Consider the following 21,078-nt stretch of genomic DNA (forward strand, 5'->3'; position numbering starts at 1 on the left):
TATATATATATATATATATATATATATATTCATCAATTTAGTTTAATATGTAGAATAAATCAACTGAGCTGTTACCTAGATGTATATGTATATTTGGCTTTCAAATTATACCAAAAAACAATTTATAGTGTTCCAAGCTGGTTTTTTATCAATACAGTTATCATGGCTCATATTCTCAGTAGACTTCTCATTTTCTATTGAGATTTATATCAGAAACAGTTACTTCAATAAAACAACAAATTCACATTAAAAGTTCAACAAAGTGATTTGGATTGATTTGAACAGGTACCAGGATCCAAGAGACTCATGACTTTGGGTTAGTGTGCCTTAATGTTATGTCTACAATCCCTGAAGATTCAGGAGTGTACATGTGTAAAGCAATAAACTTAGCAGGTGAAGCTGTCACCACAACTTCCATCAAAGTGAAAAGTAAGCCATACATATCATGCTTTATGTTGTTTAAACAACATGAAATTTAAAAACTTTTAATATGCATTTTTATCTCTCACAGAAAGCGGTGAAAAATAATTTTAAAAATTTCAGTTTTCCAAGGTTATTAGAGTTATTTAAAAATTGAATTCAGACAGGTTTGAGCTTTAAGTCTAATTCATTTGTTCTTCAGATCTCTATATGTTAATATCTTAACTTTATATAAAAATTGGGTGTAGAATGTGTGTGGAATACAATAAATATTTATTCTATCCTTTTTTTGCATGACATACATTATTATTGAGATTCACATTTTCAGTATTTATGAATTTTTGAAGCATTATTTGTTTTAACACATTTCTACTGTTGATCTTTAGGTCGTCAGAAAATTCTTGATGAAAGCCAACATCCTGAAGCTCACAGAAAAACCCAAAAGTTTGAGCTTGATTCATCTCGTATTCCAGAAATTTGGTGGGATGCTGGCCCTGCTACAAGACCTGTTTTTACAAAGCACTTGATTAACCAAGAAAAACTGATAGAAGGGCAAAATGTCCATCTTGAAGCGAGGTTAGAGCCTGCAAATGATGAGAAACTGATAGTGGAATGGTATAAAAACAGCAAAGCCATAATACCAGGTGAGTTGTCTCTTTGGATTGTTAATTTTCCTTAATGTTAAGATTTTCTTTGCCAAGGATATGTTGTAATAATGAGCAATATTTTAAGTCACACTCACATATTAAGTGTGAATTGAAAAAAGTATAATTTTCAAACTTCAGAGTAAACCTAAATTAAACTTACAAATCCCAACAAGGAGATATAAACATGCATTACCAATTCTAAATGTTTTCATTAAAATGACAAAAATGGAATAATATCTATTGTTATTACATATGTAATTTTGAAGAAACAAAAGAAAGTTAAATTTTTTAAAATTATAAATTATTTATAAGCTATTAGGGTTTTATCAGTAACATTAAAGACAGTTAGTTATATGTACTTCATTTTAAATATTTTCAGGCACAAGAATAAAAACAACATTTGACTTTGGTTTTGTATCACTGGACATCAGTGGAATACGGCCTGATGATTCTGGTATTTATACTTGCCGAGCAGTGAATGAAGCTGGAGAAGCTATTTCAACTTGCACTATCAAGGTTGAAGGTACTTGTTTTAAAGGTTCTTTATTGAACTCAAATCTACTTGTAGTTTTTAATCATTTTTTGTTAAATATTAAATACATTAGCTCAAATTAGGTAATAAAACTCGTGCCATGGTCAGTTGAGCATATTTATTTACTGAGCTATGTTAGGTTAATGGTGAAGAATATTGCCAAATAGAGCTTCGTAGGCCTTCATACTTACTTTAATTTTTGTTTTCTCACCTATTTCTTACATTATTTTTTTTGTATGATGCATGTCTATGTTTACAGTGTAATTAGATTTTTTTTAAGAATAGTGATTATGGCAACTGATTTTCCAAAAGCTCTTTGCTAGATTCAAGCTTTATAGATTTGGTATGTAAACAGTATACATGTGAAATGTCTAGATATTTGAGTGTGATTTTTTTTCCTTTGTTATTAAATAATTAAGAAAATACTTTTTCATATCTCAAATTTTTGGTACATTAATTACAATTTACAGCACTGTACAGGATGCACTGTAAATTAAAATTAGCATGGATTACAAACATAAAAGATTACAAAACTAAATTGTAGATTTTTGTTTTGTTCGTGCTTTTTGTATCAGATATTTGAGTCACCGATTATAAAATGTTTTGTGGTTTAGGAAGTAATATATTCATAAATGGCTTATTAGATTCATATTAACATGAAAAATAGTGAATTGTGTAGGTTTTGACCTATTCCAGGTTTTTCAGTAATTTTGTTTATCAGATTAAAAATTGCACTAAATGTGCTATGTATATTTCAAAAGTGTAGAAAGCATGATTGTCTTTTACTAAACTATATTACAGAAGTGTTTGTTAATCTTCTGGTTAGCTTTCTTCAGTATTATTCTGCATAAAAGGATAATGATTTATGTCTTTGTTTTCTATATGCTGTTAAACAGTGTTTTAACATTAACCTCTTCTGCCATTATTTCAAGGTCGTGAAGGAGTCTTACTTGGAAGCCAACATCCAGAAAGCCTCCAGAAGATCCAACAGTTGGAAACTAGTATCATGCGTGAACCTGAGTTCATGGAGCCATTGTATGAAATTCCTGTATTTACAACACACTTAAACAATCTGGAGCTTAGAGAAGGAGAATCAGCACATTTCCAGTGTCAAGTGGAACCAGCAAAAGATCCAACTCTCACCATTGATTTTCTAGTCAATGGAAAACCTCTTCCAGCAGGTAATAAAAACTACCACCAAATATATGTTTTAATAAATTATCCCTTTTACATTTACTGTCTAGTGATAGTCAATATTTGTATAATCTTGTAGAAACACTTCTATATCAATAAAATGCAAATATGTTTTTCCATGTGTCCAAATATTTTTTCTTCTGAAGTGTTAATAATCATTCATTAAAAGCCAGTTATTATAAATATGATTGGTCTTCCTGAGACAATGGCACTGTGACAGGACTCTGAAATAATAGTGCACTGTATAAAATTTAGTTCCTTAATCAGTAAAATCAGTAATATGTGAGTAAAATTGTCTGGAAATCTGCTAAGTAGTTGAAAGCTAAATTTTAAGGTAGTGAGATCAAGAATTTTTACTAAACTAATTGTCTTTCTATTTTTTAATCAGGTTTAATAATAATTTTCAATACTTGGGAATCAGAGTTTGTGAGGTGTTGGAAAACATTAGTAGAGGGTCTCAGGATCATGTTTTCCTTGACAACATAGATAAAAGAAGATATTTTATGTTATATGTGAACATTTAATAGGAATCAATAAAAGATTTAACTTTTGCACAACTTAAATCATTGTAAAGTTTATGCACTGAAAGAGTAGAACATGTTTTTCTTGGAAAATGAGTTTCAGGTAATGAGAATAAATATTTTTCCTCATAAAGAAACCTGGTAACATTATAAAATGTCTGTATTTCTGATAAATGTGTTAAGTTAATCTTTCAAAGACAGTTTTTGGAGGCAAAAAACAGCAGTTGCTTTTCCATTTTTTAAAGTAATGATGTTTTCAGATATCTCAGAAATGTACTGTCCATTTAAACTAGAAGTAATAATCCTAGACAGCTTTTTTTCCAAGAATGTTGAATAAAAAATAGTACAGTTTTTAAATTTGTTTTTGTATTTTGCTTATAAATTGTATACATGTTTCTTGTTTCCTGTAGCTGCAAAATTCATGGTTAAAAAAGACTTTGGCTTTGTTATGCTGGATATTTCTTGTGTCTACACTGGAGATGCTGGTATTTACACATGCCGAGCTACCAATAGCAAAGGCCAAGCTGTCACTACAGGCTCGCTAAAAGTTCATGGTTAGTAACAGTTTATTTTGATGAATTTTCTTGATGTTTATGTATAAAGTAATGAATTATGTTGGTTCTTTTAAAGATTAAGAAGTACAAAAAAGAAAAGTTTCCTTCTTTAATCCAGTTAAACCTAGTATAACATTAATGGTTAGTTTACATTAATTATTATAATTATTGTTGGATGAAGGCATGAGTATGGCTGTTTAAGAACAGGCTTTCTCTATTCCATGTACAGTAAATTGTTTAAAGTATTTAAGCTTATTCATTGAATCAATTTCTTGTGGTAAGTATATGTACACTCCTGAAAAATACTTTTAGAAGCATTAAACATGTTCATATTGGTAACATGTTTTTTTTAATTTTTATTTTTGTGAATACTCTTTGGCAAATGTTTAGTCTAATGCAGTGAACTTATAGATTTACAGTGATATATTCTGCAGTAACATCTTGTAGAAAGATGAAATAATTATTTTTTAGTGTATAGGATTTTGGAGTAGTAACACACTGTATAAACCTTAGTACCTTGATCAGTTCTGTTCTATGTTAAATGTTCCACTTACATAAGTAAAATTGTTTGAACATTTATGGGGAAAAAAACTAAGGAGTCCAGCAGTGGTTCAAATTTAAATTTAAAGGCAGTGTGATCAAGAATTTGTAAAGTTTATATATAAAAATGTTTTATAAGAACAATATATTTTTCATTTTTCAAATATATATATATATGTAGTGTAATCCACTGATTGCTATGGTTGTATTGTTTTAAATAATCACAGTTGCAGTACAATAAATCCATTTATTCCCCTCTAAACAGGTAAAGAAGACATTATCTATGGAACTCAACATCCTATGGGTGAAATTGGGTTATCTCGAGTACAGCAAGTGGAAGAAGCTTACCTTAGCAGATACCAGGTATATAATAAATAAAACATTGTCTTATGTAGAACTACTGTACTTCATTTGTTTTTCAAAGCAAATGTTTTCATTATTTTATGTAAATAAATCTTTTCCGATTTGGGTGGAATATTAGTACCATGTTGATATAACTTCATTAAGAAAAAATACTGAAATTTAGAATATTTCATATTTTTGTTTTAATACCTATCCAAAGATACATGTTTTGAAATGCTAAGTAAAGAATGTAGTTTAATGAAAAAATATCTTGCGGAACCTTTTTTTCACCACAGAAAAAAAAGAGTGAGAAAACATTTTAAACCTTTTCTCAGAGAAATAATGTGGTTTGACAAGACCCATTTATAAGAAAAAATTTATAAGTAAGGGAAGTAAATGATATACTTTTATTGGTTACTGAAAATAACATTTTCTATCAAGTACAATTGTTTTCATTCATCTTTCATATGGTTAGTTTTTGCCTGTTTCATTACTAAGACTTTGGAAGAAAGTGAGGAATATAGGCATCTTTTATTCTGCACTTTCACATTCACAACATTATGAAATTATTACTTAAAATTTGTTAGATAAAAATAAGCATTAGCTTCACTAAATAAAATGATACAGGTCGAAAACTCCCATTGCATTGCAAATTGGTGAAGCTTAGTCAAAATCTGATCACTTACAATACTTATAAAGAGAAGTTTTTCCTAAAATGTTTTAATGGGATTAGAGGTATAGTTGAAACAGAAAAACAGATAGGAGAATTGAGTATGTAATCTTGAGCCCACTTTTATTGGACTATAGGTAAACATTAACACAGAAACATAGAAACTGGTGTGAAGCACTATTCACTTTGCCTAAATATATTTAGTCTTTGACTTGTCTGAAGCTGTATGATCATTTTGTTATAAACTAGCCATCCCTAATTTAGCAGTGTAAGACTAGAGGGAAGGCAGCTAGTCATCACCACCCACTGCCAACTCTTGGGCTATTCTTTTACCAACGAATAGTGGGATTGACCATTACATTATAACGCCTCCATGGCTAAAAGGGCGAGCATTTTTGGTGTGACAGGGATTCGAACCCATGACCCACAGATTGCAAGACTAGCACCCTAATCGCCGGGCCCTATAAACTAACTATTGAATATAATTAAATCATCATAACTTATTTTATAGGGAGAACTAGTGGATATCAGTATGTGATAAATACCAACATTTGGCTTTAAAACAAATTTTATCTTTGATACAGACACACACACACACACACATATATTTACTTGTTCAATTGAAAGTTAGTCTTAATTTATTTTTTCATCTTGGAATCAGTATCAAATTGCACACATTCCATGCTATTAATTATTTCAACTTCTTAGGTATGCATAATGTTGATATAAAGTTTAGTAAAAACTAGTTACTTTCCTACAGAAAAAACTTTGTCGTTTCATTCACTTAACATCCTTCTTTATGGGAATTAGGTACCGATGGAAGAGGTAGAGCAAGTGTTTCCGAAGCCCGTGTTTGTTGAGCCATTACAAGCCAACTTCAATGTGAATGAAGGAGAAAGGCTTCAACTTCAGTGTCGTTATGAGCCCTCTGCTGATCCTAAACTTGTAATTGAATGGTTCTTTAATGGAAAACCTTTAGAACTAGGTCAGTTATCATAAATATAAATAGACAAAAATAATGTTTATTTCCTTGCTTGTATTTGTTGTATATTATGTAATAGAAAGGTACTATATGGCAACCCATATAAGTCATTCCTTTACTGGTAGGTTTGCAGTAGCTAATCAGATTCTGTTAGTAGTAGTCTAAAATCTTCTAACTTTCCAACTATTAGGGTTAAGGATATTATGAAACTGGGTTTGATGCTTTTTTTGGACAAGTAAACTTATTTGGAAGATAGTAAGAAAATGAAGTATTTAGAACCGAGTCTGTTTTAATAGAGTTAGTGTGAATGAAATTTAATACAGTTCTTATTTATGGGTTTTATTGTGTTGAGTCATAGCATTTAAAAAGATAGTTCTATCTTGTAATAATCTAGAAGATGATGAAAGTGTTACTTATTGTCAAAAGCACTTTATCATTGCTTCAACAATCTCATGAAGATAATGTTAAAAAATTTTTCCTTATTATTTTGTTTTTCTCATTCTCTATATATATAGTAAAAATTAGAAGTGAGTAGAAATACTATTTTTAATTTGGAATACTTAATATTTTTTAAGGAACTGTTAGTCAAATAGCCTTTAATAAACGTGGAATTGTATGAAAAATTAACTTGGAGCAGTTTGTCATATTCATTAAAGATTAATTCTTAATTAATGAATGAAACTTTAATTTTACATATCAATATTATATTTCTAGCCACAGAGTGTAACTGTTTATTTTGATAAAAAGTGAATTTACTATTAGGTTTGGATAAAAGGTTTAATAGTGTTATATTTTTGTGATAAAACGTAGAAGCACTGCTTAGCACTACTCTGTTTATGAAAAATGTTCAGACAGAAGTCTGATCTTGTTTTCTCTCAGTTGTTTTGCATTGATGCTTATATCTTTGAATGAAAAGTTTATTGAAACTTTGATTTTATGAAGGAGCTCACACTATGATGTATAATTTGATGACCTATATGTACATTAATTGTAATGATTTTTGCAATGTAAAAATGGGAGATCAAATAGTAACAGTTTACTTGATTAGAATACGTGAAAATACATGAATGTAATGTTTATTACATCATAACACAGTGATCAAGTTTTTTGTGCATGCAAAGTTTGAAAAATTAACATACTTCTTTTTTTCAAACATTAATTTTCAACAATAATTAGATTAAATTAGCTTAAATAAACATGAAAACATGAGCTCTTCACAATTAAGAGAAAAACTATAGAGGTGAAATAAATGGAAAGTTATGCATTAACAAATGTTATCAAAACAACACTAACTAAATTAACAAGTTATGCTAGTTGGTAATAGGTAATATTATCTTATTTAGGAATAATGAAATTTGTTTAAAGAGAGGTTTTTGACAATGAGGCTATTTTTATTGACTATTTAAAATTGTTTGTGGTTTTAATCGTCATCTTTAAGATGAATGAATGGACCACTTTTACAAAAAATACTGATGTTGGAAAAAAGAATCTATACTGATTTTCAGCACAACCTTTTGTTTTACTAAATCAAGAATTAATTGTTAGTGAAGACACTGTAGTGATTTAATTTTAATCTATAAATGAATGACATTGTATATTTACCATCTTGCATGTAGCATCTCGCTTCACAAGTACCAGCGATTTTGGACAAGTCACTCTAGCAGTATCAGACCTCTGGCCAAGAGACTCTGGTGTTTATACATGCCGTGCGCATAACAATGCAGGTGAAGCCTTCACTTCAACAACCATTCAGTGTATTGGTGAGTTTTTATTTATCAAGTAACATCATTCTGTTCAACTTTATTTTCAAAGATTTTGATTTATTTTGTGGTCATTGCAAATTCATCATTGTTTGAAAAAAAAGTTGTGGAAGTAACATACTGTCTTAAAGTGTTTCTCAGTTGAAGTATTAGCAGGCAAAATATTGAAATGATTTTATATCTTCAAGGGTATCTGAATAAAATATTTTTTACATTTGTTTTGGTTAAATTCTTGATGCTTGGTAACATACAAAGTTGGTAATGGCTGGAGACCGTCTCCAGCCATTATTAGTCTCAAAGTGGGTTCCTCGTCATCGAATACAAAGTTGGTGTTACTGATAGTAACTGACCTAGCCAATTTTACCATTCTTAAAATTTGCATTTTTAATAAATAAGTATATTAAATAGGTTGTTTCTGTTTTATTGAAGAAGCATGAAAATTCTAGTTAACTTTTCCAACAAATAAAGAACAAATGAATAAACATATTATATCTTTATGTTTTGTACAGATAGAATTTTTACTTAATGAAGATATTATATCTTTATGTTTTGTACAGATAGAATTTTTACTTAATGAACATATTATATCTGTATATTTTGTACAGATAGAACATTTACTGAACAAACACATTTTATATTTTTAAGAGATACAGGTAAGAAACTTTGCATAACAAACAGAATATATCTTTATGCTTTGTACAGGTAGAATTTTTAAAGAACAACTATTTTATACCTTCAGGTTTTGTACAAGTAGAAATTTGATTAAATGACCACATTATAACATTATTTTTTGTACAGGTAGAACTTTTACTGAGCAAGCATGCTATGTCTGGCCTTTTTTAGAGTTTTACTATTTTGTATTACTTCATAAACCTTCTTCTGAACAAACATTTTTTACTCTTCAAATAGGGAAAAGCTTTATCTATGAAGGAACACTCCATCCTGAGGGAGAACGAGGACTTGAGAAGATCCAGGATCTGGAGGAGTCTCTGGCTAGATTACCTGAAAGAGCACTTTCTGTGGAAGAAGGCCACTCTCCTGTCTTTACCTCTCAGTTCCAGAACTTAACTAACCTCAGTGAGGGAGACATTGCTCACTTTGAGGCAACACTAACACCAGCAAGTGATCAAACTATGGTCGTGGAATGGTTTTTCAATGAAAAGCCCCTTAAAGCTGGTAATTTTTGTGTAAATTTCTTATCTTTGACATAAATTCATTTTTACTAAATTTAAACTTAGCAGTGTATGGGTATTTTAGATACAATATTTAATCAACTCTAGTGCATTTTGTTATTTTTATGCAAGTATTATTGATTATAACAGTTCCTAGGTAATTATTACTTCTGCATTTTGATGCAATAATATTTCTTTATGTTTAAGTCTGTTTAGTAATGATAATTGTTTGGTTTGCATCAAGAAAGGAAATGGTGTTTAGGAACTAGGTATACGCTTAGAAGGAGCAGTGGTGTGATAGGTATAAAAAAGCAAATAGAAAAGATAGGAGGTTCTTATTTTATATTCTAGCTTGTCAATATCGGTAATTTGAGTTCATAATTCGTAAGAAACTATAGACTTTGTATTTGGACATCACAAACATCTAATTTGAACCAATGCTGCATTCAGTATACCACGTGACACACAAAAATCGTTTGTTTGTCTATTGAATTTCACGCAAAGCTACTCGAGGATTATTAGCAGAATCCATCTATAATTTTGAAGATAGGCTAGAGGGAATACAACTAGTCACCACCGCCAACTCTTCGGCTACTGCTTTACCAACAAATAGTGGGATTGACTATCACATTATAACTCCCCAACAGCTGAAAGGGCGAGCATGTGCGGTGATAGGATTCGCAGACTGCGAGTTGATTGCCACCAGGCTATACCAGGCTCATTTTGTCGTCGAATTAGTTTAATCTTCATACTTCTTAGCACTGGGTACATCATTTCTGATATTGGTTGGTACAGTATCGTTTGTATTAATTCGTTTAAAATCTGTTGCATCCCGAACACGTCAAATCGTCAAACTTTGATACAAGTTGTTTGATGTCCAGTTCATCTCTTTTTATAGCAAATTAAATAGTATCATGTCTGATGGAAGCTGCCATTTCATCGTCCCAATTAGGTACTGTGTGCTCTCTGCAACATAAAATTTTTCATTGTACATAAATTACCATCCTTCTTGCTCTGAGTTTTAGTGATACTTATAAGGCCACTCGTAACTTCGAATCTGGAGAAACGTAACCGAACAAATGTTCACTCCTTTTGACAAGCACATTGTTAGCATTGAACCCCTAAGCTCCAACTAGACCATCTCTGTAACCACAACAAATTAGGACTTACGCAGAAACAACAAGAACCAGTCAGGCAGCTTTACCACCATCGAGGACCCCTTTGCTTTCTTTGTTTATGCTATCTTTGCTGACCATGAAGAAAACTCCTTCCAAGACCACAGCTGCTGAGGGAGGGTTTCTTCTACCACCTACTTTTACTTTGATCTCCTGAACTCAGTCTTTCTCAACGACTACATTTCATAGCACCAGTACCGAGCAGTTTACTCCAAGTAAATGTTGAAAATTTTACACATTAACATTCAAGATGATCTTCATCATGAGAAATTTGAGTTGTATGAGCTCCCCAGCCGCATTCAACTTACTAACTATAATATTCTTTGTGTGTTTATAATTAAGTACAAAGCTATACATATGGCCATTTGTGCTCTACCACGGATATCAAAACCCGGTTTCTAGCGCTGTAAGTTCGCAGACATACAGTTCAGTCAAAATGAATTCAATGTCACAAGTGGGATACCTCACAGCTCAGTCTTGGGATCTTTACTATTTTTTATTTACATCAATTACATAGATGAAGGAATGGTCAATAAATTTCTTAAATTTGATGATGATATTAAAGTCTTGGGTGTTGCTAGCCGTGAAGGGGATGGTGCTATTTTATAAAAGGATTTAGGTCATTCAGTGAGTTGGGCAAATAAAAGGCAGATACGTTTTAATTATAATAAGTGCAAGGTAATGCCTGCGTTATCATGATTTGAATTATAAATATAATTGGGATGGGAATAACCTCAATAGTGTCATGAAATAAGTGGATCTTGGTGGTTGATCAGTCTCTTAAAGCCATCCAAGCAATGTGCTGTTGCTAGTGGTAGGGGCAAGTAGGATTTTAGGTTACATTTACAGAAATGTTGAATACAAATCTAAAGAGGTTATACTTTCATTGTATAGGTCACTGCTTAGGCAACATTTGAAGTATTGTGTTGAATGTCAGGATTTTTATAAATAGGGGCCGGTATTCTTTCACAGTAGGTGTCTGTGACATGTTGGCGATAAATGTCAGCAATAAATGGACAGCACAAAACCTGTGTTTTAAAATAATATATTCAAAACAAATCAAATGTATGTAAAAAAATTCGTTTCACTATTGGTTATCAGAGTTGGATCTAAAGCTTTAAATAATTTCTTTTGCTTCTGTTGGCCCGGCATGGTGGTTAGGGCGCTCGACTCGCAATCTGTGCATCACGGGTTCGAATCCCCGTCACCACAAACATGCTCGCCTTTTCAGCCGTGGGAGTGTTATAATGTGATGGTCAATCCAACTATTCATTGGTAAAAGAGTAGCCCAAGAGTTGGCGGTGGGTGGTGATGACTAGCTGCCTTCCTTCTAGTCTTACACTGCTAAATTAGAGACGGCTAGCGCAGATAACCCTCGTGTAGCTTTGCGCGAAATTCATAACAAACAAACATTATCTTCTGTTATCACAATATAATTAGTGATAAGTTCACTTACGTTACCTCATGGGTTACCGCAGTTGTATAGAGCTTTAAATAATTATTTTTTATGTCAAAGTCCACACAGGCGAGTTCAGTTACTTCAGGATCCAATTGACAAGACAAATTATTTTCTCTACTCTGTTTCTTACTGCGAAATCTACGATAGATTCACTTATGTTACACCGTGGGTTATCACAATTGTATCCAGAACTTTAAATAATTTAGGACACCCTTTGACAAAACAAATTATTCTCTTTTTCTCTGTTAACTGTGAAACTCACCAAGATATCGCCTGTTACAGCTAAACTAACAATCACACACTCTAACTTCACTTTCAGTGCTATGATGAAACAATACTAATTTAAGGCAACAAGAAAAACAAAGAAAACCTTAATGTCAAAGTACAACATTTGAACCACAAAAACAACGTACGGCTCTTACCGAGTTACGTAACTACCACCTTTAAAATAATTACTTTTAACACTCTTGTTATGAAAATTAGGTAATAATTAAATACTAGATCTCTAAATAAACTAAATACCCAGTGGCTCAGCGGTATGTCTGCGGGCTTATACTGCTAGAAACCGGATTTCGATACCCGTGGTAAGCAGAGCACAGATAGCCCTTTGTGTAGCTTTGTGCTTTATAACAAACAACTCTTACACTACACAGTCTTGTATATCCAACATTCCGTCTTGGGCTCCTTACCTAAGAAAGGACATTGAATTGTTGGAAAAGGTTCAGAGGATGGTTACAAGAATGGTGCCTGATAAGGAATGGTTGTCATATGAGGAGATCTTTCATATTGTTTTCTCTGGAAAAAAGAAGAGTTAGAGAGGATCTGATTGAGGTGTTTAAGATTGTAAATGGAATTGATAGTGTTGACGCATCATCTTTTTTCATACTTAATGGCGAGAATAGTAGGACTAGGGGACACAAATATTCATTTTGGCAATGTAGGAATCATCTCCAGCTAAGACAGTTATATTTTTCTGACAGGGTGGTTGGCCTCTGGAATGTGTCGCCTTCAGATGTGGTGGATGCAGTTAAAGGAGTTTAAGGGAAGGCTTGATAACTATTTATGTAATAATGGTTGGCTTTACAGCTGCGATGGGCCAATAGGTCCTTTATTGTCCCTAAACGTTATGTTATGTTGACTGTCTGTTGAAAGAAAAGAAAACCACACCGAAGAAAGTCTAAGTTATGAATCCAAAATGTTGTCTCTTTTTCTTTCAACAGGCAGTTGCAGTCCAGTAAAGCTCTCAAACCTATGTTAATAAACTGAAGTTGCACGTTACTGATGAGCATCTGAAACAGAAAGCAGAGAATGAATGAAACAAATCTGAAGATAATTATGAGAGCAAAATTGATTACTACACTGTTTCAACATTGGAGGAAGAAGAAAATGAAGATGAACAATTCCTGGATATTTAAAAAGTGTCATAAGTAAAAAAAAGCTACTGTATGAATGACCAATGCCTTTCTATGCACCACCATAGTAATTATTTTTGTCCTCTAAGACGCTACAGTTTGGAATGAGTGATAAGTCTCGAAAGTTAGGATGGTGTTATGGTTAACAGCCCGTTGCTGTTATGAGATCAACATCTGAAAAGAAGTTTCCATCCGTATTTTATGAGTTGTTAATTAAAACTTCTTAGTAAAAAAATATATATGTAAACTGTCTTATGCTAACCACTGAATTACCCCAACTGAAAACAGTGCATGGTGATAGCTAGAATCTGTAGAACCTTGGAAAATTGTTAATATTTCTAGGATATCTAAACACTATTGAAGTTATTAGAAATATAAGTTTGGAACATTTAATGAGCATAGCTTCAACATGTATATAAGTATGGAAATAGTTGAGTTATGGTTTTCCATGAAAAACACATACAGTTGTATTGTGAAGATGCAAACCTGCAAGTTTCCACTTACAAATTAGGATGGATATGCAGTGAATATAAGATGAGATAGGATTAAACCTTTATAGAGGAATTTCATTGTGCTTATTCACACTACTGACACGAGTCTTCCTATGGTCACAGGTCAAAGGCCATGTCATCGCGTTTGTAGACTCACATTCAAAATTTTATTGAACTACTATTTTATTAATGTATGCCAATAAGTTTGGTATCAAATTGTAGATTATAATTTAAAAGTAAATATTAAAAATATCCTAAATATCATGGGTTTTACCACTTTAGGTTCCATGTTTTAATCGAGTAACAATTGTTTCTATACCTATCGAAAAAACATCAATCCTCTTACAAAAAGTGCTAAATTTGTTAGAGACTCAATCTCAGTCTACTAGGTCACTAAAGCTAAGTTTTCCTATTGCTTGGATCAGAGCTGGACCATCAAATAGGTAGCATGTTGTCATCAAGTTGTAAGGTGTACGACTTGAAGTAAGAGCTATTACCAATATCTTGAACACATTTCATTGCTTTGTCAGAAAATAAAGCAGAACTTGTAGCTTTTTTCACCAAGGAATTGATGGTTAAAGCTGTATCTGTACATCGTGATTCTGAACTTAGCACTTGTTCAAAACAAAAGCAAAGGCGTTCAATAAGCCATAACATTTCTCATCTAAAAAGCAACCATGATGAAGCCAATACATGTTTAGTGCTTGATGTACAAGATACGTCTTAAGATGACGTCGAACGAACAGCTTTTGATTGTTCAGGTACTGAGAGACTAGCAACTCTAATTAATATTATATCAACATTTTGGATTCAGTTTAGTTTTAAAACTAATAAAAGTTTCTTCTCGTATTCCCAATTGAATTCAATGCTGAAATAAAAAATCTCTTGGCTTCTCACACCTTAACAGGATGTCATACGACATCTACTTTCGACCGGTTTCAGCAAAATTTCTGTATGTAAAGTTTTTGAGAAACATCCAGTGTTATTAAATGATGTAGGATAAGAAACTTTAGAAAATTAAAAGCATAATGATTTCAAGAAACTCCAGAACTTTGTTTGTAAGTTATACTGCATGCCAAATGTTGAACATTTTAACGGATTCAATCTGAAGCAAATAATTATTTGTTACGTTTCAATACCAGTCGAGTACATCATCAAACTTCGACTTCGTGTACTAGGCCTAGAAGCAATTCAGTTGGTTCCTCGTCCTAAGGAAAGTGGAAGATGGGAACTCAAAGATGTTACACTGGTATCGATGTACATAAACTTCCTGCTTATACCTTTAGCTTGTATGGAAATTGTTTCATTTGGATATAAAACTTAATGCTCCACAGTAAACTAGAAATGCAAGAAACACAAGTTAAAGTGCAATAGAACGTGTGAATGTGAATCGACTGACTGCAAAAATCCAAATGCACAATAAAGACTATGCCGCTCTTCACGATTTGTGTTGTTTTTTTTTGTTTTTATACTTATATTTTTTGTTTGAGTATTTCTAATGTTTCATCGGGTTTAAAAATAAAGAAACTAAAAGAAGAATCAATTAATATCAATACTCACTGATAGCGAGAACTTAAAAAAATTAAATTGTTAAATATCTAGTTGTGATCCATATTCGTGCTCTTCTGGGAATATTTTAACGAAGTATTTTGAAGTTTTATGTATTCTAATTGTGATATTTTAGACCTTAGTCACACAAAAATTATAAAAATAAACTATCCCTATCAAATGTGCAACAATACTATAATATTAGAAGAAAAAAAATCATAAATCCAGTTTTTGGTATTTTTGGCACAAATGGTAAAAAAAAAAGAGTCATGACTTAATATATGATTGAAAACATTATTATAATTTCAAGTTTCTTTCATAAAATTCATGTACGTTTAATCTTCATTTACTGAAACATTTGCATTCGAGAATTTTCTGTGCATTATTCGTGTTCCTTTTAGGAAACAGGACAAATCCACAGATAGCAGTCCATCTGAAGGTGTTCCCAACTTCCCGAGAAAAAATAAACAAAACACAAACTTATCGGATGTCTACTTGTAATACAAAATGCTGCTTTAGAACTACGTTTGTGACACTCCATTATACTGGTGTTATGCTACGGGTTTGTAGTAAGAACAACATAGTAATGTTGTAAAGGCTTCTAACGTTAGGCGGGTTCTTTTGTATTATTCAGTAAAACGTTATGCTAAGCCCAGTTTTGATAACGATAGCGTTTTATTATTGTTTCATCTGCAACGCACACGCTCTATCTGTTACGTTTGCTGGCAGTCTGAACTTTACAAGTACTGACATACCGAAATCACAAATAGAGATAAACATTCACTAACATTCAAGCTTTCTCGTAAAAATTCAAACTGCCTGAAACACTCGCTAGTTCAGTAGTTGATAAACAACACTAGCAGAGTGACCAACTCGTTAAAATTTAACTAGTCTTTTTATATTGTCACAATGTTTTTACCGTTAAGACTTTAGAAAATTAGAGACGTCACGTGCATGCCACGTCAAATCTAGACATCCAGGAACTTTCTAGGTGTTACACGTCATCACTAAATCATGCCAAAATTTCCTCTAGCAAACGATACAAAACGTCTAAATTTAAATATTAAAACGTAGTTCACAATAATAGCATCTCGACTGCAATCCTTGTGTGCCGCACAACATTGCTAACAAAATCTTTCACTCTATACCAGAGCTCGGCAAGTCGAATGGGAATACTGCAAATAAAGTTAGAGTTGTTAGAAATTATTATTAGTCTGATTGTGGTGAAATGTTATACAAACCACCGATCAATAGAAAAGTTGTTGGTAAGTAAACTTTAATTATGCCCCTTTTTGTTTGAAGATGAGGAATCCACTTTTTAGAAATAAAAAAAGGTTGGAGACAGCTTGAATTGGTAATGAAGAAAACTTTATTATAAATGTACAACGTTTCGACAAGATTATGTCATCAACAGGTATAAGTAGTCTACAGAGACACATAAATATTATACAGTATGGAATAAATAGGTCACATGACGGGAAATTGCTCAACAGCTTAGTAAAAGTATCTTGGTACCCTGGGATGTTGGTTTAAAGTAGAGCTGTTTTGTTCAATTAAGATAGCTTCCTATATTTTGTGTTTGTCGATGTTTGGTTGTTTGTTTAAAAGTACAATATTTTGTATAGGTATACTGTGCTATTTCGAATTGCACTGGTGGTAAACATGGAAGGGTTTTTTATTATGTTCGGTGAATCTGGTTTCCAATTTTTTTCCGGTTTCAGCGATGTAGAATTATTTGTGTTTGATGACGAGGAACCCACTTTTCAGAAAATAAAAGTTTGGAGACAGCTTGAATGGGTCATGAAGAAAACTTTATTATAAGTTATTGCACTTTGTTTTATAAAAGACGTTGCTATTGTATGATTCTATGTAATATTTTATTTAGTAATGAGTTTAGTTCAGGAGCAGGTTTTTGAGTGAAGTTGAAGTCAACAGAAATTTTATGTTAAATGACAAATTTTCTTTACGTGTTGATTATTTTTGAACTGATTTCAAAGATGAATGGTAAACTACAGTGTAACGTTATGTTGTTTTTTGGTGCATTATGTCAATTTTGTTTGTGAGCCGAGTTTTGAGGTTTTGTTTTGGTGGTTGTGTGGAAATTTTTCGATAATGGTTATTGGAAATTTCTTGGTGTGAATGAAGGAATGCTTTATAATGTATATTTCTTCATCTATGTAGTCAGTTGAGCAAAGTCTTGAAGCAGTCTCTATAAGGTTTTTTAGTATATTGATTTTTTTTTGTTTGGATTCATGAGCGGAATTCCAGAGGATATAGAGGCCTGTGTGAGTGATTTTTTTTTTGTGAATTTTGGTTTTGAACTGTTCGTGTCGGATCTAATAATGTCGAGGTTAAGAAAAGACAACTGTTTGTTACTTTCGTGTTCAATGGTGAATTTAATGTTAGGGTGAATGGAGTTTATGTGTTCAAAGAAAGTGTGTATGTGTTTGATAGAAGTGAAACCAGAAAATTGTAGTCGACATATCTGTACCAGTATGGTGGAGGATAAAATGCAGATTGTATGGCTTGTGTTTCAATCTGGGTCATAAATATGTTGGCGAGAACAGGTGAAACAGCGTTTCCCATGTTTAAACCACCTGTTTGAGGAACGTTTTTGTTGTTGAATATAAAGTTCTAAGAGGGAAAAAAAAGTGTATTGTGGGATGTGAATTATAGGATTGGCCGAAACTTCCTTCAATTATATCAAACTTTATATTTTCAACGAATGATGTGAATCATTAGTAACATTAAGATTATTAGCGAATTTTGAAAGCATGTATATATAGCTACTGATTATTTAATTAAAACTAACAGAAGTACGCCTGAGTTAGTTATTCGTGTAATGTGGTTGTTTTATCAACATTGCAGTTGGTTTTCATCAATATTTTAATCTCCCCATCACAAAAGATCAAGTAATCACTTTTTTATTAGTTCCTTTGAGATCCTACCAAATACAGCTTTTAGCATACCTAGTCTTGGTGATTACATTTTGCTTATCATGTGACACATTTTAACTTTATAGACTGCTATAAACAGAATGCGTCATCATTATGTGCGAAGGATATCCATTTTATGATAATAATTTGAAAAGTATAAAGTACTTAAAACCCAGAAATATAATAATGTTCACTTGTCTGAAAGGCTTAACGGTGTTGTCACTTGATTTAAGTAATAATCATGATTGTCCAGCACTTTCTATATTCAGAGTGTGTAACTGTTGCTACAACTAAAATATATATTAAATATTTAACGATCATTATATTAATATAACTTTTTCAAGCTTGTACAGGATGACGATTTTGTAGAAATAAATCTAGAGCAATCAAATCTTCCTTTCTTTAGTGCTATGGTTCTCTACTTATATCATATTTAATGGATATTATAGAAAGAAATGACCTGGTTGAATGTTAAGAACTATTATCAACAACAGTTGCACTTTTTTTTTCCATTTTTCATTATTGTGATATGGTATACCCAAAATATTTATACAGATTTGTTCAAAACAAAATTTTTGATGTGACTGGAGGAAAAACACCTGCAAAAATTATATCTCTTGCTAATAAAGTTTCAAAATTTCAGGAGTGATACTTTGAATTACTTAATTTTCAAAGTGACTTTTTTAGTATATATATTTGTTATTTTGACTTTGTGCAGGATTACAAGATATTTCGTCTAATTGAATTTGTTTGATATTAAATGCTGCTTTTCTTAAAACATGACTTTAGTATATAGTGAATTTCATTTTGTAAACAGTAAAATTTTACATTGTTTAGTATTGTTCAAGCATTCTGAAGTCTTCCGGTGGCTCAGCGAATAAATATGAGGGCTTCTAATACTAGAAATTGGTTTCATTACCTTTTGTTAATTACTTTAATCGTCATATTCCCCATGGCTGTTACTTCCTTTTCACAGGATATATAGTAAATTGTTTTCTTTTTATAGCATTTAACTTGGTTGTATTTTATTTATTGTAATTTAATTATTGGTATTCATAATACTGTTCACTTGTTGTATTAACGTCTAACTTATTATTACGTAACTTCACGAGCATTGGTATTCTTGCTGTACTGTTCTTCTGCTAAACTCTGTAGCTTGTCAGTGGTAATTTATCTCAGATTTTCACACACACAAAACATTTGAAATTAAAGTGAGAAATAAAAATTTCTTAAAGTATAACTATTAAATATTTACTTAAAAGCTTCAGCTGTAACTGAATGAGGCAGTTAATAAACTGTATTGTTAGTTCCCCAACTTAAAGTTAAAAGAACATTGATAAATGAGAATGTAATAGGTAGAAACGAAAGAGAAGCTATTTGGGTTGGTTGACCACTGTGTAAAACCAAGGATTTGCTTAATTGAATAAAAGAATAGTAAATATAATAAATATCATAGTATTATTAAAAATTAGTTGAAGAAATGACCACAGTATATAAGACGCCATATTCGAACGAATAGTTTGTTAAACCAAATCTACGACAGTGTATGAAGCAAAAAGCCACTGTTGATATGGTACGTAAGTGAGGTTTACTCCATTTTCTTTAGTGTTGTTTCTTTAGCAGTGTCGGTTGAAATGTCTAATACGTCTGTTCTTATAAGTCTTATTAATAAAATTCATTAAGTTTATTATTGTAATTATATTATTAAGATTACTTTGTTAACTTAATATGTCAATTTAAAAGCTATTGTGTATACTATCTATGCGTAAAATTAGTTTATTGTTAAGCACAAAATTACACAATGGGCTATCTGTACTGTGACCACCATGGGATCGAAATCTGGTTTTTAGCGTTAAATGCGTTTAGACTTTCCGCTGAGACACTAGGGGGCGAGATAGGTTTATTCTATTTTTATTTTGTGTTATTCTTGTTTACAGTGTTCATGAGAATATTTAACATGTATATTTTTATCAATTTTAATATAATACTGTACTTTTATTATAAAGATCAATTTGAATTGTTGGCTTAATATATAGATTTATGACTAACTTAGATCTTTTAAGCTGACCCTCGTGAGATTTTGGGTTTGAATTGTTGACTTATAACATAGATTTATGACTAACCTAGATCTTCTAAGCTGACCGACCCTCGTGAGATTTTGGGTTTGAATTGTTGACTTATAACATAGATTTATGACTAACCTAGATCTTCTAAGCTGACCGACCCTCGTGAGATTTTGGGTTTGAATTGTTGGCTTATAATATAGATTTATGACTAACTTAGACCTTCTAAGCTTACCGACCATCGTGAGATTTTGGGTTTGAATTGTTGGCTTATAATATAGATTTATGACTAACCTTGATCTTCTAAGCTGATCGACCCTCGTGAGATTTTGGGTTTGAATTGTTGACTTATAATATAGATTTATGAATAACCTAGATCTTCTAAGCTGATCGACCCTCGTGAGATTTTGGGTTTGAATTGTTGGCTTATAATATAGATTTATGAATAACCTAGATCTTCTAAGCTGACCGACCCTCGCGAGATTTTGGGTTTGAATTGTTGGCTTATAATATAGATTTATGACTAACCTAGATTTTCTAACCTGACTGACCCTCGTGAGATTTTGGGTTTGAATTGTTGGCTTATAATATAGATTTATGACTAACCTAGATCTTCTAAGCTGACCGACCCTCGCGAGATTTTGGGTTTGAATTGTTGGC

At 31.8% G+C, this 21,078-nt stretch overlaps 1 protein-coding gene across 1 annotated transcript in view; it reads left to right on the top strand.

Annotated features, from left to right (window-relative positions):
- Nucleotides 1–21,078, top strand: part of LOC106462582 (titin-like) — a 454,586-nt gene that overhangs the window by 300,481 nt on the left and 133,027 nt on the right. Inside the window, 9 exon segments of the mRNA XM_022390129.1 lie at nucleotides 286–429; nucleotides 807–1,064; nucleotides 1,447–1,590; nucleotides 2,532–2,780; nucleotides 3,725–3,868; nucleotides 4,674–4,771; nucleotides 6,231–6,405; nucleotides 8,019–8,162; nucleotides 9,072–9,338. Coding sequence (XP_022245837.1) covers nucleotides 286–429; nucleotides 807–1,064; nucleotides 1,447–1,590; nucleotides 2,532–2,780; nucleotides 3,725–3,868; nucleotides 4,674–4,771; nucleotides 6,231–6,405; nucleotides 8,019–8,162; nucleotides 9,072–9,338 — 1,623 coding nt within the window.

This window comes from Limulus polyphemus, unplaced genomic scaffold, assembly GCF_000517525.1.
Source record: "Limulus polyphemus unplaced genomic scaffold, Limulus_polyphemus-2.1.2 Scaffold46, whole genome shotgun sequence".
Lineage (NCBI taxonomy): Eukaryota > Metazoa > Arthropoda > Merostomata > Xiphosura > Limulidae > Limulus > Limulus polyphemus.